Source organism: Eufriesea mexicana, unplaced genomic scaffold (assembly GCF_001483705.2).
Source record: "Eufriesea mexicana isolate 0111107269 unplaced genomic scaffold, ASM148370v2 scaffold1837, whole genome shotgun sequence".
Classification (NCBI taxonomy): domain Eukaryota; kingdom Metazoa; phylum Arthropoda; class Insecta; order Hymenoptera; family Apidae; genus Eufriesea; species Eufriesea mexicana.
The window spans coordinates 578,262-599,253 of record NW_016909955.1 but is presented as its reverse complement, the minus strand read 5'-3'; the positions used below and the strand labels follow the sequence as shown (position 1 = coordinate 599,253).

Sequence of the window (20,992 nt, the reverse complement as noted above, 5' to 3'; positions counted from 1 at the left end):
TTGGTAGGTTTTTGTTTCGGCATTACTTTACTAGAACAAGGTTACTGCCTTAAACAGCTTTTTTCTTTCAGCTGATCATTTTTCTCGAGCATTCATTTGTTCTTCGACGTGAAATGCTGGCAATTTTACTACCGTTGCATTGTAAAATATTGTTATTTACGGTGTATCCGAATATCATCAAAATCGGCGAAAAATCAGCACATTCGCAAGTTCGCCAAATATTTAACTAAACAAATCGTATGAAAGTAATTCGTCTAGAATGAAAAGAATTTCCTAATGATATTTCATTCTTTTATATAGTTTCGACTTAGCATCCAAGGACAATGAATGGATGATAAAAAATAGAATGTGTACGGAGAAATCAGTCGCGTTGCACACTGGATTTTACATAAAAAGTAACAGCTTCTGATGTTTTTCTAAGTCGGACACAGTACGTGTAAAATACAAGGCTAAAATAACGAAGAAACTATTGCTATATAGATTTATTTTATTTTTATTAACGAAATGAGTATAATCGACATACAAAAAGGTAAAATATTGAAGGTAAAAATCCAAGAAACTATATTATCTAAGTCTTACGAGTAGCAAAGGATTGTGTACTGTGATTCAGGTACTAATAACTACTTTCATCGTCTTAAAGCATTTCAATTTTCCACGGACAAGCGTCGCATTTTCAAGCGAACGCTCCCCCCATGCAGCGTTTTCGTTTCCAAAACATTTTACCAGTAAAATGTGAAATTTCAATGCCGTAAAATTCGCTCTCGTTTTACGTCAAAAATGAAAATTATTTTTTCGATACTATCATATTAGATTTAACATATGTCCACCGTTATCTAAATACACATTTAATAAGAAAATACCTTGGCAAGACAAAGTTTCTTAAATTCAATGTTAAACATCGCAGATTCCAGGCACAAATCCGTAGAACAACACGTTATGATATCTTAATTCTTAAATGTATAACAGAAATTCCTCAATCGTCTAAATTACTACGTTACCGTTTTACACACAAACATAAAGGTATGTCATAAACTTATGTTCATGTACAAACTAAAAATCATTAATTTTCCAAATAGGTTCTCGAGTACAAAATAAACATTAATACGATATTGTTATGTATTATGCAACATTATAAGGAAATGTAAGATCCGAAAAGAAGATTTTGAAAAGAAAAATCTTGAACGATCCCTTCAGTCTGAAAGGCGAAATAATTTGTACGTTCCTCTATTGTCTGTTCGATCATCAGACAACTAATTGACATATAATCTAAGCACACGCAAACATTTCTTTAACATTACATATTGGATATAACGCTAACACTTTGAGATAAATTTACTTGGCCCCTCAGTACCTTCTGCTGTAATTTCTTACAAAAGATTTTGGCCATTAGCTTGTTACGTCGCGACTCTTCTTGCTTCTCCTGTTGTCGTCGTTTTTGTCGCATTTCGTTCAGTCGTAGATATCGTTTTCGTAGTCTCTCCCTCATTTCTTCGTCGCTAACTTTTCTCTGCGTGTAAACTGCAAATAATTGTTAGAAATATAATAAAACTATTTTAAAAAATGAGATAATTTTAGTTTTAATTTTAACTATGAAATTCTCACCTGTTGGTTTAGAAGAAGCTTTTGGCGATTTTATAACATTCGACGTACTAGCCATTGCCAACAGCTGTATTCGTTTTTCTTTTCGCAATTGTCGCAGATGAGATATTTCCGACATGTATTGCCGACGCGTCTCTGCATTACTTACGAAGTCAGCTTTATTCTTAGACAAATAATCCTAAAATCGTTGAGATGATAATTAATTACCACTATTGCTGGTTAATTATATTGTCAAATATTACTTACTTGTAAAGTACTTTTTTGAATAGAATTCTTTTTCAAACTAACTTTTTTAATCATGTTGCAAACACAGCCATTCGTTTTACCTTCGTTAATAGTACGATTTGATAATGGCACTTTTAAAAACGCACCCAGATTATCGTTTCTCTGAGCATCCTCCTTCGCGAATGATAATTCGTACGCGATAGCTTTCGGGTACGTTTGATAACAACTACATTTCTTCACGCTTTGATAAGGAATACCGCAATGTCGACAGTATTTACAATTTCTATCAGAATCACTGGTTTGGTTTGCCTCGTCCACGTAATTTGGTTTGCCGCTGTTGCAGGCTCTGCCGTGTAATACTTCCTCCTCGTTTTTCCCTCTGCTATTACAATAACTATCTTTTTCGCAATCGCATTTTAAGTTCGCATTTTGTACTTTGTACTGTGCAGTTTCGTTAGCTTGTCCATTAGTCACGCAGTAAGGCCTCGGCTGAGTCGAACGATCTTCCGCTTCCGTGCGGGTGTAACGAGCCTCGTTGTATTGAGTTTTCCCATTTGCATGGCAACTGCAGAATCCTTTTGCGTTCTGAACTTCCGGTTCGCGACTGTTCTCGCAGAAACAATCGTTCGGACATCCGCACAACTTGGTGCAGCCATTTTGATTCAAGCTCGATACGTATCCGTTACTATTCTGATAATACTTTGAACTATATTTCATTGGTGCCCGTCCTTTCTTCGACTGATCGTTATCGCATTCGCACACCGTCGTGCAGTTACATTCTTTCAATTTTTCCTCCCCTCTATCGCGTGTTTGGAACGTCTTCTGGCATTCCTCGCATTTAGAGACGCTGTTGCTCTCTACCGCCGTTACCGACGAAGTGCACGATTGACATCCTTTCACCGATGTCTTCTTATTTTCACACTTGCAATCGTTAGTGCATCGACAAACGTAGCTACCTTTGCAATCGCAGAACTTCGATTTCGATGCGTTTATTTGATTCTTTGCTTCTTTTTGCTTCAGCGAACTGGTTTGGACTTCCTTGTTCGCGCAATGATGGATCACTTCGGACGAGATGATACTGTTCATCTGATCCGAAGGTGATCGCGAGTCAACCGAGCTCTCCTCCCGAAAGTTCTCTATATTCGTGTGCACCTTCTGAACGTTGTTCGACTGATCCTTCTGTTCTTGTGCACACTGCATGCAAGTGGTAACTAGATTCTGAATGGCATGGTACTTCAAGCACTGACTGGCTTGCTCGTTGCATTTGTAGCCATTTTGAACTTGCATAGCATTATGCGTTGGACACTTGACATAATGTACGATCTCTGACTGTATCAAAGCTGGGATCGTATACGTTTCCTGAGGGATGGTTTGCACCCCGGTGCTGACTAACTTGCTGCTGGAATTACGCAAGTTCGAGGCAGAGACGATTTCACCGCCAGTCTTCGAAAGAGCACCAGTGATGTTCGTTGCCGTTTGTGCGCAGCTATTTCTCTTTTTAATACGTTGAACGATGCTATTAGATCTGCTGGAAACTTGACACGTTGCCAAGTTACAGTGGGACGACCATGGCTCCTCTATTGAATTCATTTGCGCCTCTGATTCATTCCTCTGCAAATAATCATTGTTACACAGCTCATGTACCCGAGACAACGGTCCCATGGGTTTCCGTTTGAAGTTTCCTGGTCTCGACTTTTTTGGAGACGTTCGCGGTCTTTCTGGTCTTCGTGGTTCTTCCAACAGCTTCTTTAAATTGCGCAGGTGACTGATTTCGTTTGTAATCCAAATCAATTGATTTCTTTTCTCCATTTCTGCGTAACTGACCAGTTTCGAGTCTGCAGAGACGGAACTGCCATTCTTTTTTAACTCGAACTGCCTCTCGGAAAACGTTGTAAGCATCCTCCAATCGTCGTGCTCCTCTGTATTGCTGGAACGAATAACTCCCCTTCTGTTATTAACAACTGCATCCAGCAACATTCGATTGTGATCGGGTGGTGTGCTGTTTGTCGTTGTCGTCATCGTTGTCGTCGTCGTAGTTGTCGTCATCGTCGAGTCTCTCTGTGAGATCTTACACCTCTCTTTCACGCAAAATATGTCTTGTACTTTGTTACCTTTGCGGTTTCTTTGAGGAAAGAAACATTCGGAGCTGCCGCTTTTGTCAGGGTCCGTTATGGTGTTACTGCTCCGATGGCAATCGTCCGATCTAAGGCCCAATCTCGCTTTTCGTCCGTCAGTTTCCGTCCTGTCCGTATTTTTATCTATTTTATCGCTACTGCTTTCCAATGCAATGTCCTTCATAATGTCTCTTCCATTTCTTACGCATTTGCCTTGTATCTCCTTCTGCGAATTCCATTCGCGGGAAGAATCGCTGGTGTTACGCTGTTTCGACAACGCCTGAAGTATTTCCCTACCGTAAACATTGCTCCTAGCATCATCCGGATTCCATGGAACGTTGTCCTCTAAATTATGCTCGATTTTATCATCCGTGTATTTAGCAGTGATTAGTCTCTTTACTACGTGATGTATCAGTCTTTTCTTAACTTCCTTGTCGCATTTATTCGCATCGACAAGGCTTTTCAAAATATTTACGCTTCGTTCTAGATCCCTCACCAAGCTGTCCGAATCCCCCCATAATTTCTCGTTAATACTGGAGCTGGTATTAGGTAGAGTAGAATGGGATCTCGCGGTCTCCGAAGACGAGATATGGCTACCGCTTCCACAAGGAACGTTCTCGTATACATGACCAGGGAAATACTCAAAACTGTTTGCTCTTCCAGTTATATTTTCTGTATCGTCTGGCTGAGACGTTTGCCTGACGGATCCATTTTGCGATAATTGAGAATAATTGTGTCGCGGTTTCGTCTCCTTCCTACATTCGCACGCTCCAACGTCTCGCGTGTCATTGGTTTCCTGCTTCCTCGAATTTTGAACTTTATACGTTCCCTTTGGATTCTTTAACGTTAATGTCGAACCCCTTTGCAAACTAGTTCCTCTCTTTGGTAACGGCGGCTTCTCTTCCTCGAGAACCGAGACTTGCACGCCAACGGATTCTTGAGTATAAGCGTATAGACTCGTCTGTATAACTTTATCACAAGTGGAAGGTTTATTTACAATAGTGGCAATCGAGGACGAAGAGTTAAAAATTAGTGGCAATGCGGCTCTGCTCTTGTCTCTGGTATACAAATTCAACTCGCTCTGACTTCTCTTTAACGTTAATTTAGAGTGCGGTATAAATAACGTATTCATTGATGTGCTTTTTTTCAAAGGCGATGTAGGTGGGCATATATTTTCTTTATTCGTATTTTGCTTGCTCGATACTTTCTTTATCTCGGTCGATGGTTTTGCGAAAGGTACCTTAGTCGTGAACGTCGATTTTGGAGTATCGTTATTGTACTCTTTCTTCGAATACTGCATGAAAGTATCTTGTTGCTTAAAATCCCTAGGAAGAGATCTTTCAGCAGACTTTATACCGCTTCCTGCTATTATACCCGGTAAGTGATTTTTCACAATCGGGGTAATTTCAATTTCGCTTTCAGATCCTGAAGCATTTCCCAATAATGCAGTGGAATTAGCATCGGGAGTTATAGAAGTAGCTGCATTTTTCTGAACTCCCACAAGTTTTCCAGAAATTCCCGACTCTGTGGTACCTTCAGGATCCAATCTTAAAGCAACGGAACAACCTCTAGCCAAAGCCATACGTTCTATTGTACTTAACTTTTTATCATTTTGTTTACTATTCGGTGTTGTATTAAAGTAACCAACATCTGCTCCACTATCCCATTCAAGTGGTTTGTGAGAAGCGATACTAGAGGTTGGAGATGATATTTTCCTCTCTACAGATTCTGTTAGTATTTCTTGACTTTCATTTTTCTCTTCTAAAATAGTCTCTGGTGTAACGTGTTTTAAATCAGGTGATGGAGATTCAGGATTTGACAATGGTTGGACATATCTAGACGATGATGAGTCTGTATTCGAGGACTGGCCGATAAGAGGTGGTCTCACCCATCTTCTTCTTTCTCTAGGCACATAAGATCGTAAATTATATTCTTCTCCTATACAATCTTGTCTGTTAGCCTCTACTTTAGGGTTTACTTCATATATACTATAATAACATTTAATTGCTTCTGGTGATGTACTGCTGGTTGGTAATGAAAAATATTGATCCAAATTTGTATTTTGAGAATACTTGTGGTAATATTCCATCACCTGAGAAGAAAGACTTTTGTTTGTTGTTCCCGGTTTGAGCTTTGGTTGCGGTGCCACAACTTGCAGAGATTGCCATGGTGTAGAATTTGTAGTACAGGTTGCACGTTCAAGTTTTTGTATTTCTCTTAAACGTGGGAGATCTTCTGAAGCTTCAAAATCTCGCAGACGACCTTCACAGTTCGATGCAGAGTCATACTCCATAATCACGAACTATACGTGCCTTGTCATCTTTCATTCAGCACTTAATGCACTGTCAAATTTTAACAGTGAACTGTCCCCTCAATGGAAGTTGTTCATACACATTTAGAAAATTAGCCATGCTTTTTTAATTAAGACAGCACAACTTGTCTAGAGTATGATGCAAAATCGAGGTTAGGACGCTATTGTAAACGAACTCGATTGTAAGACCGACCTAGTCCTTTTAATGTAAAAAATTTTTTAATATAGAATTAAAGAATTATATTGCGTCAGAAAAGATTATGATATTCGTCACACTATATTTACTATATGTGATATTTCAATAATAATACAGTTTTATAACAAAAACTTCGATTATTGTTTACATTTCCCTGAAAACTCAACCGTAAATTAGCGGTAATATTCTGCACTATACTCCCGCTAGATGGTACACCTTGCTTTCATTGCTAATGTATTATTCGTCCAGGATGCACCAATTGCAGTGCACGTTATATTACGATGTATACATGTATATACACAAAGAGTCCCAGTAAAGTTAGGTTTCTCTTTTAATCTGGAACCACGAGGAGGGATTTAGAATCTTTAACGTGCTTGTACCGTATAACCTTATAGTACAAATGCGTCAACTGAGAAGACACAAAACTCCCGTTAGGAGAATACGAAAAATATGCAGAAGTGTCGAATTTGCGGTAGTACAGATTTTTATAAAGAAGCTGGCTACTTTTTCTGTCAAACATGTCAAACGCAGAATGAGGTACTGCAATTTAATTTCTTTCTTCTCGAAAAGAAACAACAGTTAATTATTTTATTCCATACAGGATATCAGAGAAGAAGTTCTTGAGTTACGTGTAGATAATACCACTAGATTACGAAAAACAAGAATTAGGCAATTAAGATTAGACAAATCAGGTTTGGTTTAATATTTTAAATATTACACTAAAAATTTATAACTTTTTTATGTATTTGATATATGCTATGATTTTTGTTTCAATTGTCAGGTGAAGAACTTGGTTGGACTTCATGGGAATTATACAATTTTGTTTTAATTGGTTTAACAAATGAATTAATAGAACTTGGAGTTCCACCTAAAATAAAATTAACAATTTTACAATTATGGGCAACATATTTAGGTAAAATTGAAGTAGCATTTATCTCAACTAAGAAAAGATATGTACCAAAGTTGGCTAGAAGATATAAAAAGAGGTATATTTAAATGATATGTTTGATTAATAGTATATGAAATTAAATTCAAATAAATCAATGTGTATTATAACAGGGATGCAGAAATTATTTATGGCAAAGTACAATCACAGAAAAAATCTAGAAAACGCAAAAGAACTGGTAGTAGCACAAATACTTCTGTTATATCGGCTAATCAAAGTGAGGGTAGTTCAATGAGACAAATAAATAAAAATAAAGTAATTCTTATAAAACTTGAATTACTTACTTAAATAAAAGTTAACTTGTATCCAGTACTTTATGCGAATTAATTTTTTTTTAGAAACTTTTAGCAGCAGCAGATTATGATAGATATCTTCAATCCCAAGATAGTTCTGCTGATGGCAGAAGTAGTTCATTTAGCCAAAGCATATATAGTATTCAATCTAGCTCTGTAGCATCTTCAGCAAATGAGGGAAAGTAAGCATTAACCATCCTCAAACTAAAATTTAAACTTTATTAAAAAGTTTCTTATATTTTTAAATCTGTTTAGGGTACAATTCAGTTCCCATGCCAAAGAAGAGGCAAGAAAAATTAAAAGATTGTCTAAAAATCTACCAAGATCCGAAAGAGTCAAGTACAGAGCTAAGCATATAAGTACTCAATACAAAATGGGACCTCATATAATTACACCTATGCGGTTATGGGCAATTATATATCTAGCTTTACGGATTCATAATCATCCTATACAATTAGGAGATATGTTAAGGCATGTAACAGATGTGTGTTTGTTTTTTTATTATTTTCTTTAACAAAACATTACAATTTCACTCATGAAAGTATCCCTTTTTAGATATGGAAAAGAAGGGCATTTATCTTATTACAAATTAGACCACTTATTGCCACCAGAAGTAGATTTAACAGCAAATGAAAGAAACTTTTTAAGACAAAATGTTGAAATTACACATAAAGGAATGAGACGAATATCTGCAAGTATGGCAAAATTTCTTGGTGTGTGGAACATATTTTGCCCAGATTTGTTATCATTGATTAGCAGATATTGCCAAGAACTAGGATTACCAAGTATGTAACTTGTCAAATTATCCATCTATGATTATGTTTATTTACATTTTCGATTCTTATATTTATTTTTTCGGTTTGTTTGTTTACAGTATACATTTATTTATTTATCCTTATTAATTGTATATACACAACAAAATATATGTATTATATACTTATTAATTTTTAGGGGGCATTCTATTATATACAGAGAGATTAATAGCTTTATCACCTCCTAATATGATATTTGATATAAAAAAATCATATATTCCAAACTACGAAGGTCGTGCAATCGCATTTATTATAATAGTCTTGAAAATTTTACTTGCTCTAGATGGTATAACTGAGTATCATATCAGTAGAATTGCAGAAAAGATCAATAGGTATGTTGAAAAGAATGAATATCTATTATATGTTTTGTTTTATGTTTTGAACCTCAAAATTTACAAATGTATAGCATTTCTACTATAAGTGACAAATATTTTATCTAAAACAAAAATGCAGTGCAGAGATATTACATTTCGTAATAGTATATCAAATAAAGTACATAATCTGATTGGAGGTGGAGAATGTAAATGTTATGAAAACAGTTTACCATGTATAATTGTACACGGTGGTGCGGGAAATTTTAACGATTCTATAGTTATAGAAAAGATGACAGCTTGTAAAAAAGCTGCTATTAATGGTTATAAAAAATTAATACATGGTGAAACTTCAGTAAATGCTGTAGAAGCTGCACTATGGTGGTTAGAGTGTGATGAATTTTTTAATTGTGGTTACGGATCTGTATTAAACGAAATAGGTACTTTGTACATATATTTATACATTCTTACGTATGAACGAGTGTGCGTGCGCGTTTGTCCGCCGCGTGTATATATTTTTATAGCAAGTGGATACAATGAAAATTAATCAAGATGTATTTTTGTTTTGTATGTCATTATTCCAAACATAGGAAAAGTTCAAATGGATGCAAGTATAATGGATGGTTTTACATTTAAATGTGGATCAGTAGCAGCAGTTTCAGACATAGAACATCCTATAACGCTTGCAAAATATGTTATGAATAATTTTCCAAACTCTATATTTGTGGGTGAAGGAGCTAAAAATTTAGCAAAATATGCAAACTTAGATTGGTTATCAGAGGGAAATATGGTAGCACCAACTGCACGTATAGCTTTCAATTCAGAAGAAAAAGGAAAATCCGAAATTAATATTGATAATCAAAGTTTATTGGATATCTATGCGTTAACGAGTAAATTAATTCTAAATTTCATTAAAAGTTTTACAAATTTTTAAATTTTCATTGAAAAAAGTACATTCTTATTTATTCATGAAATGTTTATTTATAGATAGTTTTGGTACTGTTGGTTGTGTAGCATATGATGGATATAGTATAGCTGCTGGAACTACGACAGGTGGTTTAAATAAAAAGTTGGTAGGAAGAGTAGGAGATACTCCTATACTGGGTTGTGGTACCTATGCTATTAGAAATGTAGGTTGCTCTTTAACAGGACATGGAGAATCTATAATGGAACTGGGATTAGCGCGTGCAATAGTAGAAGACATTGAACGTAATGTTTCTAGCGCAGAAGCTTTGCATAAACATTTTTCATATATGTTAAAGAAATTTGAAAAAGTCGGTGGTGGGATTACGCTTCAATCAGATGGTCGTTGGGCAACATATTTCACTTCCGATAAAATGCCATATGCTGTAATCGAAAACGATTTAATTACATACGGAGCAAGATTATGCGAAGAAAAGAGAGAAATGTATAAAACTGATAACAAAAATTGCGAATGCAAATGTCCTGTCTTAATTGTACCTATAATATGTTATGCGCTATGATTTATGTATTAACATTAATATTTTTCAATTGTTTTATTAATATAAATATTCCTTTTTTTTTATTTCAGCGTAGCTATTGAACGCGGTTTACTAAATGAAAAACTTTTTAATTTTCAAGAATGGCAAAGGTATATCGAGTGCAGGAAAACAATCTTAGTGCACGCACATTATCCAACGAAAATGAAATACGCTCCGAATTCGGACGAAGTTGATGATTTATATTTAAAATTTGTAGAATTTATATCCTCTAAATCGGATAGAAGGGAATCAGACATAAAAAATTCTAAACACCTTTTACCAGAAGAACTTATCAATGCCATGGCAAAGCATATAACTGAGTTAATATCCGATGATCTATCGTCAAGGACGATAGACATATTTCCTCCATCTTTAACGCCGCTTTACTCATATTTGCAGCATTTATTCGATCATCCGTATTACGATATTCCTAGTATATTACGAAATGATTTTTATCTTACGAAAGTTGGATACATGACAAAACCTGATTCGTAAGTACTTTGAAACTACTAATTAGAAGTATTCTAATTGTATCTAATTGAAATATATTAATATCATTTTTAGTTTAATAGAGCTAGCAATGAAGTGCGACATGCAGTTAGAAATAATAGATTCCAATGTACATTTTCTCGAGAAAAATGTACCTCTATTTGAACAGCCTAGAATGCCAAGTATGAATGAACTAAAACAGCTCGTCGATGTGCAAGATGACTTAGAAAATCAACAAGCAAGTGAAAGTATAAATGATTATTTGCACGCTAAAATACCATGTACTATTAAATTTAATGCCGTTAAAAACCAATATTACAATAGCATTGAAAGTACACCAAAGAGCTTAGAAAATATCGATATGGGAAATGATTTTACATTTACTGAAACTCTACCAAACGGGAAGTTAGCGATTCCAACTGATAGCGATGATGAAAATGAAGAAGAAGACTCTGATTTTATCAATAACTTGGATCAGGAAAAAATTATTCTAGGAAACAAATTCTGTGATAAATACAACTTACGTTTATCGTTGACAGAAAAAAAATCGATTTATACATCAAATGTAATACGCTCTAAAAAACTTAAAGCACAACTCGAGCGAAATACTAAAGGTGAATTTGTTAAAAAAAGTGCTTTACTTACAAATATTGAAAAAAATAGCGATGATGTTTTTGCTGTCAAAGAAAATGTAAGCTTTTATGATAGCCCCGAAACAAACGAAGTATGCATCGATGTTGAAACCATCGCAAAAGAACAATTATTTTTGAATGAAAATATTGACCTCGATGGCATTGATATTGACGATATATATATGAAAAATGATTTTTTTAATATCAGTGACTATTTTAATTTCAGCGACATTTCAATTTTTAGTAAAATTAATGACGTTTCTACATCTGCAGAAAGTAAAAAGAATAACGTAGATAACAAGAAATATCGATTTTTTAGACCCTTTAACGAGTATTGGACATATCATTGCATTTTTAGTCGTGTAAAATCAAAAAATTTTGTTACATTTGAAAAAGAATTACCACGAACTTTCCGTTGGTTGTTGAACGAATGCGCACTCATGGTGGAAATGTCTAGAGAGGATTTATACGAAGAAATATGTTTAATTGAAAATTATCATTCGCAGGTTTTGAAATCTTGCAATCCTGAAAACAACGTTCGCAGCAACGTAAATACAACAACCAAAAATCAATTAAACTTTATTTTAAGTAAATGGTAAAAAATGTTGCAATACATGAGAGCTTAGATTTTTATATAAATAATGTAATTATAACGATTTATATTGAAACAATATATCAATACTTCGAATTAAAGATACTTAACATTTCATAAATCGTCCCCAAAATCCTTTCGTAATAGACTCGTGCATCATAATATTTGTTTTTTATTTTATTTTCTATTTTTTCTAATATGAACTTCTTCACGAATTTTTAAAAATATCTCGACTTCTGTTTATCGACCGCGTCGAGGCGCGTAGAATCGCGTTAATAATCGGAGTCGACATTGTGGGGCGCCCCGGTCAAGCAACTGTTGCACTCGTCGAGAGACTCGTTGGTTCCCGGTGTGTTCCTCGTCCCGAGCCGACGGCTCGAGGGACGACGGAGCGTTTCAGTAGTAAACACCAGTTGGCGTAAGACAGTGTCGGATGGCTGTCATCGTTCTGCGGTCGCTACCACGATACGTGGTGTGTGTACAATCAGGCGGTGGTGTGTGTACGCTGGCCGCGTGTGTATCCATGTCCATTTCTTAAGGAACTTGCACGAGTATTCGTGCATGCGACGTGCGTGCGTGCATACGAAAGCCTATTTGCCCTCGTGCTTTAGAGTGGTCGTGACGACGCGTTGTTACTCGTGGCATTGCCCACTACGTTTATCGAAAGTGCACACCGTTATTACTTTTACGTATTCAACTCGACGTTGCACCTGCTCTCTTTGGTCCTGGTGTCGTTCACCGAGGCGTCTGGTTGCCCGACCGTCCAACTTCCTGTCTGTCGTAAGTGAACACCAAATATTCTAATATGCAAACGAAAAACGCGACAGCATAAAAATAGGGGTGATTCGTAGTTCGAAGTACCAATTCCTCTCCTCGACGTTATCGTACACGTAATGCGTATAATGCTCCGAAACGAGAGATGTTCGATCAGTTCCATTGCTACGTATTATATACATCGATCTTCTCGATGACAATTACTTTAGCGAGTATCAACCAGGGATTCTGACATTGCGTAGCATCGAAAGAGAATTCTCTGTAATTGAAAACTCTTTCGTGCACTTGCTTTATGTAACGGAATCTCGATACACGATCCATAGAAAGTATCGTCTATAAATCGATCTCGATTTCTCGGATCATCGATCGTTCGAAACGCACTGTCAACTATATTCACCGTACACGGAACGTCGCTATTATCGTTGCATCAAAATTATTTTTTCTTTTCCGGTGACGAAATCGATGAACCGTGCCAATATTATAATTCTTTCGATTTCAGTCGCATTTGCATAAATTTTGACGCAGTTTCATTCGCTTCTTCGATCGGGGTTAGAACTCTTTTCGGAGGTATATATCGATCGAGCAGTTATTTCGATATAAAATTCCTCCTAATTTCTCATCGTTTCTTCAACATCGTTTCGAAGCAGGACAAACGTATAAAATTTGCGAACGTTAAAGATGCGCAAGCGCATCTTATATTTTAGTCATCTGTCGCGTTAATATATCTAATTTTTGGCCACGAACTCATCGTATTCGATTTCAATCGATCTCTCTTTTTGCCGTTCAACCGTTACGAGCATCGAGTATTCCGCTATTACAACATACGTATCTTTATTCTCCGAGACAGACGAGAGAGCGCGATTTTAACGAGATAAGGAGCCATTCGCAATTGGCGAATATAAATGCGTTTCGCAACAGCGAAGGATAATATCGTGGAAAAGGGTTATACCTGGATGGAATATGGGGGAATTTTGTTGAGTTTGTCTTTGAAAACGCGTACCTAGCTTCTTCTCGTCGTCTCGCGTCGTGTCGTCCTCTTAAAGAGGACGTTCTTGGACGGAAGGCTACCAAATCGGACGAGATTACGAAAGACGCGACCGATACGATACATCGACGTTTTCTAAGAACGCAGTCGTGCATTTCTTCCGCTGACAACCGTAGAAAAGATAAGTTGGCGAAAGTCTAGCGAAGCGTCGATACACAAACCGAACCGAATACGCGATCGATTTCAATAAACTTTACGCACACGTGCGTGCAGGCGAGGGTGAAATGAAACGAGAAACATTTTAATCGACTAAATAAATTTAAGCCGTTGACGCGGCAACGCGTCGTTATTAAATATCGAAATATCGAACTCGTTAAGTCGAAAGGCCACCAGCCATTGTTCGTACATTTCGACCGCGTTCCAACGTATCAACGCGGAGCGTATAATTTTCAATCGGATACGAATCCGACAGATACAGAGGGTGGACGAGCGTCGCGCGAAATTATTTCCTCGCCGGTTCACCGTTCGTTCCTCTTTTTATCTTCTCGTTTTATTCCTCCCTGAGCATGACAACCGGTCGATTCGCAGGCCTGGACACAAAAGGGAACTTTATTTTTAAATTCGACGATATTACATAACCTATAATTCAGATGGATTTTACCTAGAGGAAAATTATTCCTCGTTTAACGAAGCGTCGAATGGTTCAATGAACCGTTCCTTTCTCCGAGTATTCGCCCGGCGATCTCGCGTCCCGACGAACGTGTATCATCGATTACACATTGTTAAGGCGATCTACATGGCGGAGCCGTTCGCAGGGCATCGAGGTTGCTCTTGCACTGGTGCGTACACGCGTTTTATATTTAGTCCCCTCCCCGGTCACTTTGAAAGTTTCTCGCAACGTTTGGGAAACAAATAATCCGGCGGTGGGCTGCTATAAATTGCGAGTTTTCTCGATGCTATCTCCTCCGCGCGTTTCCACACCTTTTTACATCCTGTTGCGAGCATCCTGTTTCAGCAGGGGTGTACGTTAATCGGGATCGGTTATCGGTGACTTATACCGGTCAATCGCTGCGACTATCGAAAACATGGCGCAACCTTCTCGCGGTAAGGCGTATTACATGGTCTCGGATCGAGCGCACAAGCAAAACCGTGGCTGTTGGTTATTTCGCCGGGACTCCAGCTGCGACGATGATTGCCGATCGCTTAACGCACGAATCGGGCATTGGGAAAGCAGACACGGCGAGCCGAGGCGCGATCGTTATCGAGAAGCGAAATTGCCACTTCGCGCTCGCATGTTCCTCCACGCTTTGTCCTTCCGTTTCCTCCAGCCTCGTAAAAACTCGCACACGCTCCGCAACGGCGAGATATTCCGGTCCGATGTCTAGTTCGATCTCCTCGTTCTCCATCCGGTGTACTCTCCTCGCAGTTGCATTTGACCTACTACGTAGGTCCCATCCAGCTCAGATACCCGCTTCTTTGCCGTGCGCTTCGTAGCCAGTCGATCGAACTCTCGTCCCTCCTCGTAAGCACGGCTAATGGATACGTATGCCTGGGAAATATTTAGAAATCGTGCGGAAACCGAGCTTTCGCTGTAGCAAAGACGAGTCGGCTGCTCGAGGGCGTTTCAATTTCTCCGATGTCTCGATAAAACTACGCCGAGAAGTGCTTTTAATCGATCGTAACCTCCCAGGCCAACGAAGTTCGTTACGGCGTTTAAATAGGCCTTTCGTCCCGAAGCCCCGTTACTCCGCCACGATATCGGTTTCATTTTTACCAATTCCACGTATAACTTTGCACTTTCTTCGCGCGTCCTGCGAGAGTTAAAATGGCCGCCGCGCTGCAACTTCTCGGCGGGAACTTCTCCTCCGCGTCGTGTCCTTTTCCCACGAACCTCGATAACTCCGTTCGTCCACGGTTATGGCACAAAGAGTCTTATTAGCTGAACGTTCGTCGACTCGAGAGATCTTATCAGAGGGAACCTATTTTTTCGAAGGAATTCATCCGTTTCAGCGATTGTCTCGCAGACACCGAGCTACCGGAGAACAATCGTTTCATCTTCGTTCGAGAGGTACATTGTCCCCGTGACATAGTGAGAAAATATCGACGCCGTGGATCGAGGGGAAACTGGGATTTCGCGATTCGAGCGACGAAAGTCCCTTGGTGCACGCGTCGTTCCTCGGCAGCGCGCCCACAGTTCTCGCTAATCGAAGCGTTCGCTAATCGCACCGCGGTTTCACGGCTCGTACCCTCGTTCATCTCCTCCGACGCAGAATTCGTTCGATTCTCCATTGAGTCGACGATAAATGGGTCGGCACGTGGGAAGTTGGAAAACGGGAGTCGCTTTCTATAAGCGTTACACGAGCCTCTTCTGCGTCCGCTCGCGACTCCGCGAGTTTCTCGTATGAATGTTCCATACGGAAATACGCTTGCACGCGTATTTCCATCGAGTCTTCTAATAGCGTTAACGCGTGTTCGCTTAACCTCGTAACGGACCAGTTATTCATTCTCGATTATTGCTGATTTATTCGTTTGCAGTGCGGAGTTAACGGGATACCGATCGGTTATTAGATAGATACAGTACGCAGCAACGAAAGAGTCAACAGTCCGAGAGCTTGTCGCGGTTCGATGAAAATTCGCCTGGCGTATATACGGTTTGCGCGAATGTAATCGAATTCCCGTTAACTCTGCACCTTTGAACTTTCCTAAATTTATACGACGCTTCTGGACGCCCTTAACGGATTACAACGTTAATAGAATTCGATCCGAGTCCATCGCCGATAACAGCTTTTCCGTCTCCCTTGCCTCAGCTATCGCGTCCTTCGAGTACTTTCATTCGTAATTCTTTTTAGTCCGCTCCTTCCTCTTCGATCCGCGTCATTTTTTCTTCGTTACTAGCCGTGACATCGATTTGCATCTATCCGTAATTTGTCGCACCTTCGCCGACACTCGCTGTTCCTTCCCTCGCGGAACACCGGTTCTCGTCCCGATCAACCACGCGTTCCGATCGATCTTGTCGAACGAAATTAGTTCTCGTTTTACAACGCGATCGAGCTGCGCGACCTGGACCCAGCGAACAAGGGTTGAACGAAACGACGATCGCGTCACTCGAGCATTACGCAATTACGCCGATTGGTTCGTGAATCCGCCATGGACGCTGCCACGAATAGGGTGATCTTGCGATGGCTTCCGAAGTCGGGGTGTCGGCGCCCCACGCCCGATTACGAGAGAGCGAGCCTACAGAAGGGGTTGGGAGGAAAAGGCGATATTTATTTCGATTTATTTGTTCATTGACAAATGACCGAGCGAGAGTGGCGAACGAGGGCATGAGCGAAGGCGAGGGTGAGGGCGATGCAAGGCGAACCGGAGTGCATGTGCTCCAGGAAAGAGAGCAAGGAATATACTCGCGAAGCCGGCCTTTCACCTTGAAACAACATAGCCCGAAATAACCGAGCGTTCTCTATTTTCGGGCAACCTCTCGGCCGGTTCTCGAGTACGCTTTACTCTAATGCATCTCTTAGCTGACATGTACCTACGTGACGTACGCGTATACATAGATACCGGGTCGCAATAAATAACGCCGTTTACCGATAATCGCTATGCAAATCGGCCTGTCCTTACTCGCGTTCGGATGCAAAACGCTACGAGACACGTCCAGAGTCTGGTACCCGGCTTATCTCGTCACATACCGGTGTTACCATTCGCGATACTTGCACGTTCGCGCGGGCTACGTTGAATTTTTCCACGAAAACTTCAACCGTGAATTTCGCGCGACCCGCATCCTCGTAAACCTAGAGAAAGTGTACGCGATAAAAAGGAACGGGGAGGGAGATTTCAGCTTAAGCGGGAAAATTTCTTTGCATTTATGTAAACTCGCTCCCTTGAGACGCGCCAGGTGAGCTTTCTTTCCGTGCCGAACGGATGTCCACCATCTTCTCGCGGGATATTCTCCGCTGCTGTCGTATCGTCGGGATAATTATTTTCGGTACAATTAGGACGGAGGATTGAAATTTCAACGCGACGTATCGACTGGAAAGTTTCGAGCGCCTAGATCGGGCTGGCAGGATAGTAATTATCACGGCGAAAACGAAGAATATAAGGCAGGGACCGAGGGGCCGAACAATGCGTGCGCCACCGGCATAATTCTCGCGATAAGGGCCGTCACAATGAAACGAATTTACGGATCGTTGAAACTCGGAGACGCGCGAAATTTTCACGATATTTTCCTCCGCGACGAAGCACCGGTCGCCGGCGCCGAGAAGCTTCGATCCGTTTCCACGAGACAGAGGCCGAGAAAGGGAAAATAGATGCTACGTTGTGTCTTTTGCGAAAGGAACGTCCGAGATACGATCGCTAATGCGAAAATCCGCTGATAATCGAAATCCTCGTGTTTTCGTTGATTCGAGCTACCGGAAGAGGCCTGTACACCCTCGTAAATCGAGAGAAAACGCAGCTTTATTTCCCCGTCTCGATGCTGGGAGGGAAAAGGTACGCGTAGAGAGCACAGGAGGGATATTTTCCGCGATTATCTCCAAATCCAGTTATTTTCCAAATGTTTCCTGTCGGTGACCTGTTTCGTGACAGTCGGAGAACGCGGTTCAATCTCGTTCCGATTCGAAACACGCAAAAATTCGGCGAGCTTTTTTCCTTTGCATTGGCCAAGGACGGTGTGCCAAGGAGACAAGGACGGTCCATTGGAGAAAAGAAAGCGTCGAGGGAATAAATACGCCGCTTAACGAAGGCGAAAAAAGAAGATTGATTACGACAACAAGTGGTCGTGAGAGTAGTAGTGGTAGCATGGCCGAAAATTATTCCGTCGGTTCAATTGGCCGAAATTTGCCGAAGCAGTGGCGAATTTACGGTGCCCGCTAATCTACGCTAATTCCTCTCGCTGTATAGTTCTTCCCCGGGGAAACTAATTCGTACGGGAAATGCTGGAAAAGATCTTTTCATCGTATCGTTTCTCTCCTCTCGCGACTCAAGGATTATCGACCCATTTGGGAGCGGATGAACGAAGCACGAGAGGAATCGCGCAAATGCAAAGCGTGTACGGATTCACGAGCCTGGAGAGAAGAGGGATAGGAACGGAATGGAGAAAGGAAAAATGGTAGAGAAAGGAAAGAGAAGGAGTAGCGAGGTATTAGGCGTAAAAGCCTTCGTTTGTAGACTGTAACGAGAGTGTGGGCAACGACGTTCTTTTTCTTTTTTCTCCTTTTTTTTTTTTTTTTGCGATACCTTAGTACAACGGTTGCACCTAGATGAGCGCACGTGCATCGTGCAGAGCTCGGGTTTTCATTGAGTTCCTACGGAACGTCGCTTTGTCTCTGGCTTTTGTATGTTTCTCCCGTGTTGAACATGCCCGCTTGTTTACGATCCCAACATTTCGTTGGACGCAGACGCATCACCGTTGTATCCCGGATCGGATATATTATGCATGAACCTCGGGTTTCTTCCCCAATTCCCTAAGTAACTTCGTTTGTGTTTCGTAAACTCTATCCTTTCTGCGTCATTATATTCCGGAAATTTCTCCGCGGGTTTCCCTTCTCCCATACCTGGACCAAGTGGACCGGAAGTTCATCAAGGTCCCCTTCTTTCTCGAAGAGAGAAAAAGGAATTCATTTTCGTGTACGTCAAACGTACGTTTCTATCCTGAGCGACCTTTCGAATTTACGTAACATAACTCGCGCGTATAAACGTCTTATTTAGTTTGACGATTATGTCTCCGAACGACCATCCGTATTGTACGGTAGCGCGCGAGTAATGGCTCGTAAAGCGCAATTAAACAGCTTTGCACTTTCGCCAGGATATACAGGAACGTCTGCCGAGGATCTATCGAGCTTTAGAAAAATTCTCGGCGAACGGTCGCGCATTCGTAAAGGTCGGGTCGTAAAATGGCGGCGGTAGAGAAGGTACTTGCCGGACGAAATTAATGTATTCCAAGCAACGACAGGCAACGCAAACAAGCGGTCAGAAGAAGCTTCGGAACGCCGGTGAAAAATGAACGCGAACGTTTCAGTACCGTCACGTATTTCCGCGCGATATTGCGTATGGAATAAAAGACCACGCTAGTTCATCGAATAAATAGGAACAATTTAATACTACCGCCGGGCAGGACTGGAAGAGGAAAGGTTCATTTTTAAAGTTCCAGGATGAATGCGTCTGCTTGTTATTCCTACGCGTTGTTTCCCTCGCTCGTATTTCGCATGCGTTTTGCGAGCTACATGCAAATATTGTGCATTCGCGAAACATTATCGTAGCTCGCGCCACGGAATACAAACTTTTCAATTCCCCCGGTGACCGACAAACGCTTCTAAACGATTTGAGACTGTCTCGGTAGGCAGGCAGGGCCTTGGTTCCAATTGCTTCGTACAAATTCCGATTGTGTCACTTCTAAATCTACGCATAGTTAGCCTTGCGATCGTTCTTCGAAGTCTTCATTAATCGTAACCCTAGAATCATAGCACGTGCTGGCTATTGGCAATTGCGATCGCAGGAAACGGTAGGACAGGTCTCCGGGCAGGCTCTCGTCCTCGCGCACGAGACGCGTTTACCTTACGTTTAAGGCCACGTGTTTTCAATTTCGAGCTTTGATAATCTAAACACGATCCGCTGTTTTCATTTCCGCTCTATTCGCGGTAAATACGGGCTGGACCGTGAGTCCTTGTTTCCGATAAGCCGTACACGCTATTTCGTAATAAGCTCTAAATACGCTGTCCGTAACCTACGTATAATTTTTCTAATTTTTACTCCTTCCGTCCCGATAAACGCCGCGCTCTCAGCCTGCTCGGTCGCGCGGGGTAGCAATTTCTCGTTGAGGAAAGAGTAAGTTGTCGAAACGGTCGACGCTACGCTGGGGACGCGTGATCATCGGGGTGAAATTTATGCAGGAGCACGCGCCTCGCGTTATACGAGCTACTCTTTTCGAATGAAAATATTATCTGCGCCGTTATTTCCGTCCATAGTTAATTTTTCGTCTAGCAACCGGATTACGAACGCCGATGCTCGTCGAGTTTGCCCCTCGATCGATTTCGGACACTCTCGGCGGTAAATCAAAGGTTGACTCGTTAATTGGAAAACGTAGGAAGCCTGTGAAGTACCGCGGAAGGGTATAGGATCGTTCTTCCATCAATGAAAGTCGCAATTATTTTCGTCACGACGCTAGCGAGTTTCTATCCGTCGGTATGGCCAATCGGCTCGTAAATCCAAATCGAATT

At 40.5% G+C, this 20,992-nt stretch overlaps 3 protein-coding genes across 6 annotated transcripts in view; 2 read left to right on the top strand and 1 right to left on the bottom strand.

The window, feature by feature from the left end:
- Positions 1–1,085: 1,085 nt before the first annotated feature.
- Positions 1,086–6,296, bottom strand: LOC108549329 (uncharacterized). The gene is made up of 3 exons (XM_017902672.1): positions 1,846–6,296; positions 1,603–1,777; positions 1,086–1,518 (listed from the first exon to the last, which is right to left on the bottom strand). Exons 1-3 carry the CDS (start codon positions 6,229–6,231, stop codon positions 1,295–1,297), a joined length of 4,785 nt encoding a protein of 1,594 aa, XP_017758161.1. The 5' UTR covers positions 6,232–6,296; the 3' UTR covers positions 1,086–1,294.
- A 513-nt stretch (positions 6,297–6,809) lies between these two features.
- TAF1B (TATA box-binding protein-associated factor RNA polymerase I subunit B) lies at positions 6,810–12,029 on the top strand. The gene is made up of 10 exons (XM_017902587.1): positions 6,810–6,982; positions 7,047–7,137; positions 7,227–7,431; positions 7,505–7,646; positions 7,730–7,866; positions 7,940–8,155; positions 8,240–8,469; positions 8,636–8,828; positions 10,360–10,800; positions 10,874–12,029. The coding sequence occupies exons 1-10, from the start codon at positions 6,896–6,898 to the stop codon at positions 12,027–12,029; spliced, it is 2,898 nt and encodes a 965-aa protein (XP_017758076.1). The 5' UTR covers positions 6,810–6,895.
- Positions 12,030–12,378: 349 nt separating this feature from the next.
- The window catches only part of tws (protein phosphatase 2 regulatory subunit tws), a 28,104-nt gene continuing 19,490 nt past the window's right edge, over positions 12,379–20,992 (top strand). For all 4 annotated transcript variants that reach the window (XM_017902666.1, XM_017902664.1, XM_017902662.1 and 1 more), the window contains exon 1: positions 12,379–12,802. The gene's annotated coding sequence lies outside the window, so the exon portion shown is untranslated. The remainder of the gene's footprint in view (positions 12,803–20,992) is intronic.

What these genes read in the sequence shown, in the direction of transcription:
- LOC108549329 (XM_017902672.1), bottom strand. Translation starts at nt 6,231, where the DNA reads ATGGAGTATGACTCTGCATCGAACTGTGAAGGTCGTCTGCGAGATTTT. An exon ending in TTCAAAAAAGTACTTTACAA is followed by an intron (nt 1,778 to 1,845) that starts GTAAGTAATATT and finishes CAACGATTTTAG; the next exon opens with GATTATTTGTCTAAGAATAA. An exon ending in AGCTTCTTCTAAACCAACAG is followed by an intron (nt 1,519 to 1,602) that starts GTGAGAATTTCA and finishes AATTATTTGCAG; the next exon opens with TTTACACGCAGAGAAAAGTT.
- TAF1B (XM_017902587.1), top strand. Translation starts at nt 6,896, where the DNA reads ATGCAGAAGTGTCGAATTTGCGGTAGTACAGATTTTTATAAAGAAGCT. An exon ending in CATGTCAAACGCAGAATGAG is followed by an intron (nt 6,983 to 7,046) that starts GTACTGCAATTT and finishes TATTCCATACAG; the next exon opens with GATATCAGAGAAGAAGTTCT. An exon ending in TCTTCAGCAAATGAGGGAAA is followed by an intron (nt 7,867 to 7,939) that starts GTAAGCATTAAC and finishes AAATCTGTTTAG; the next exon opens with GGTACAATTCAGTTCCCATG.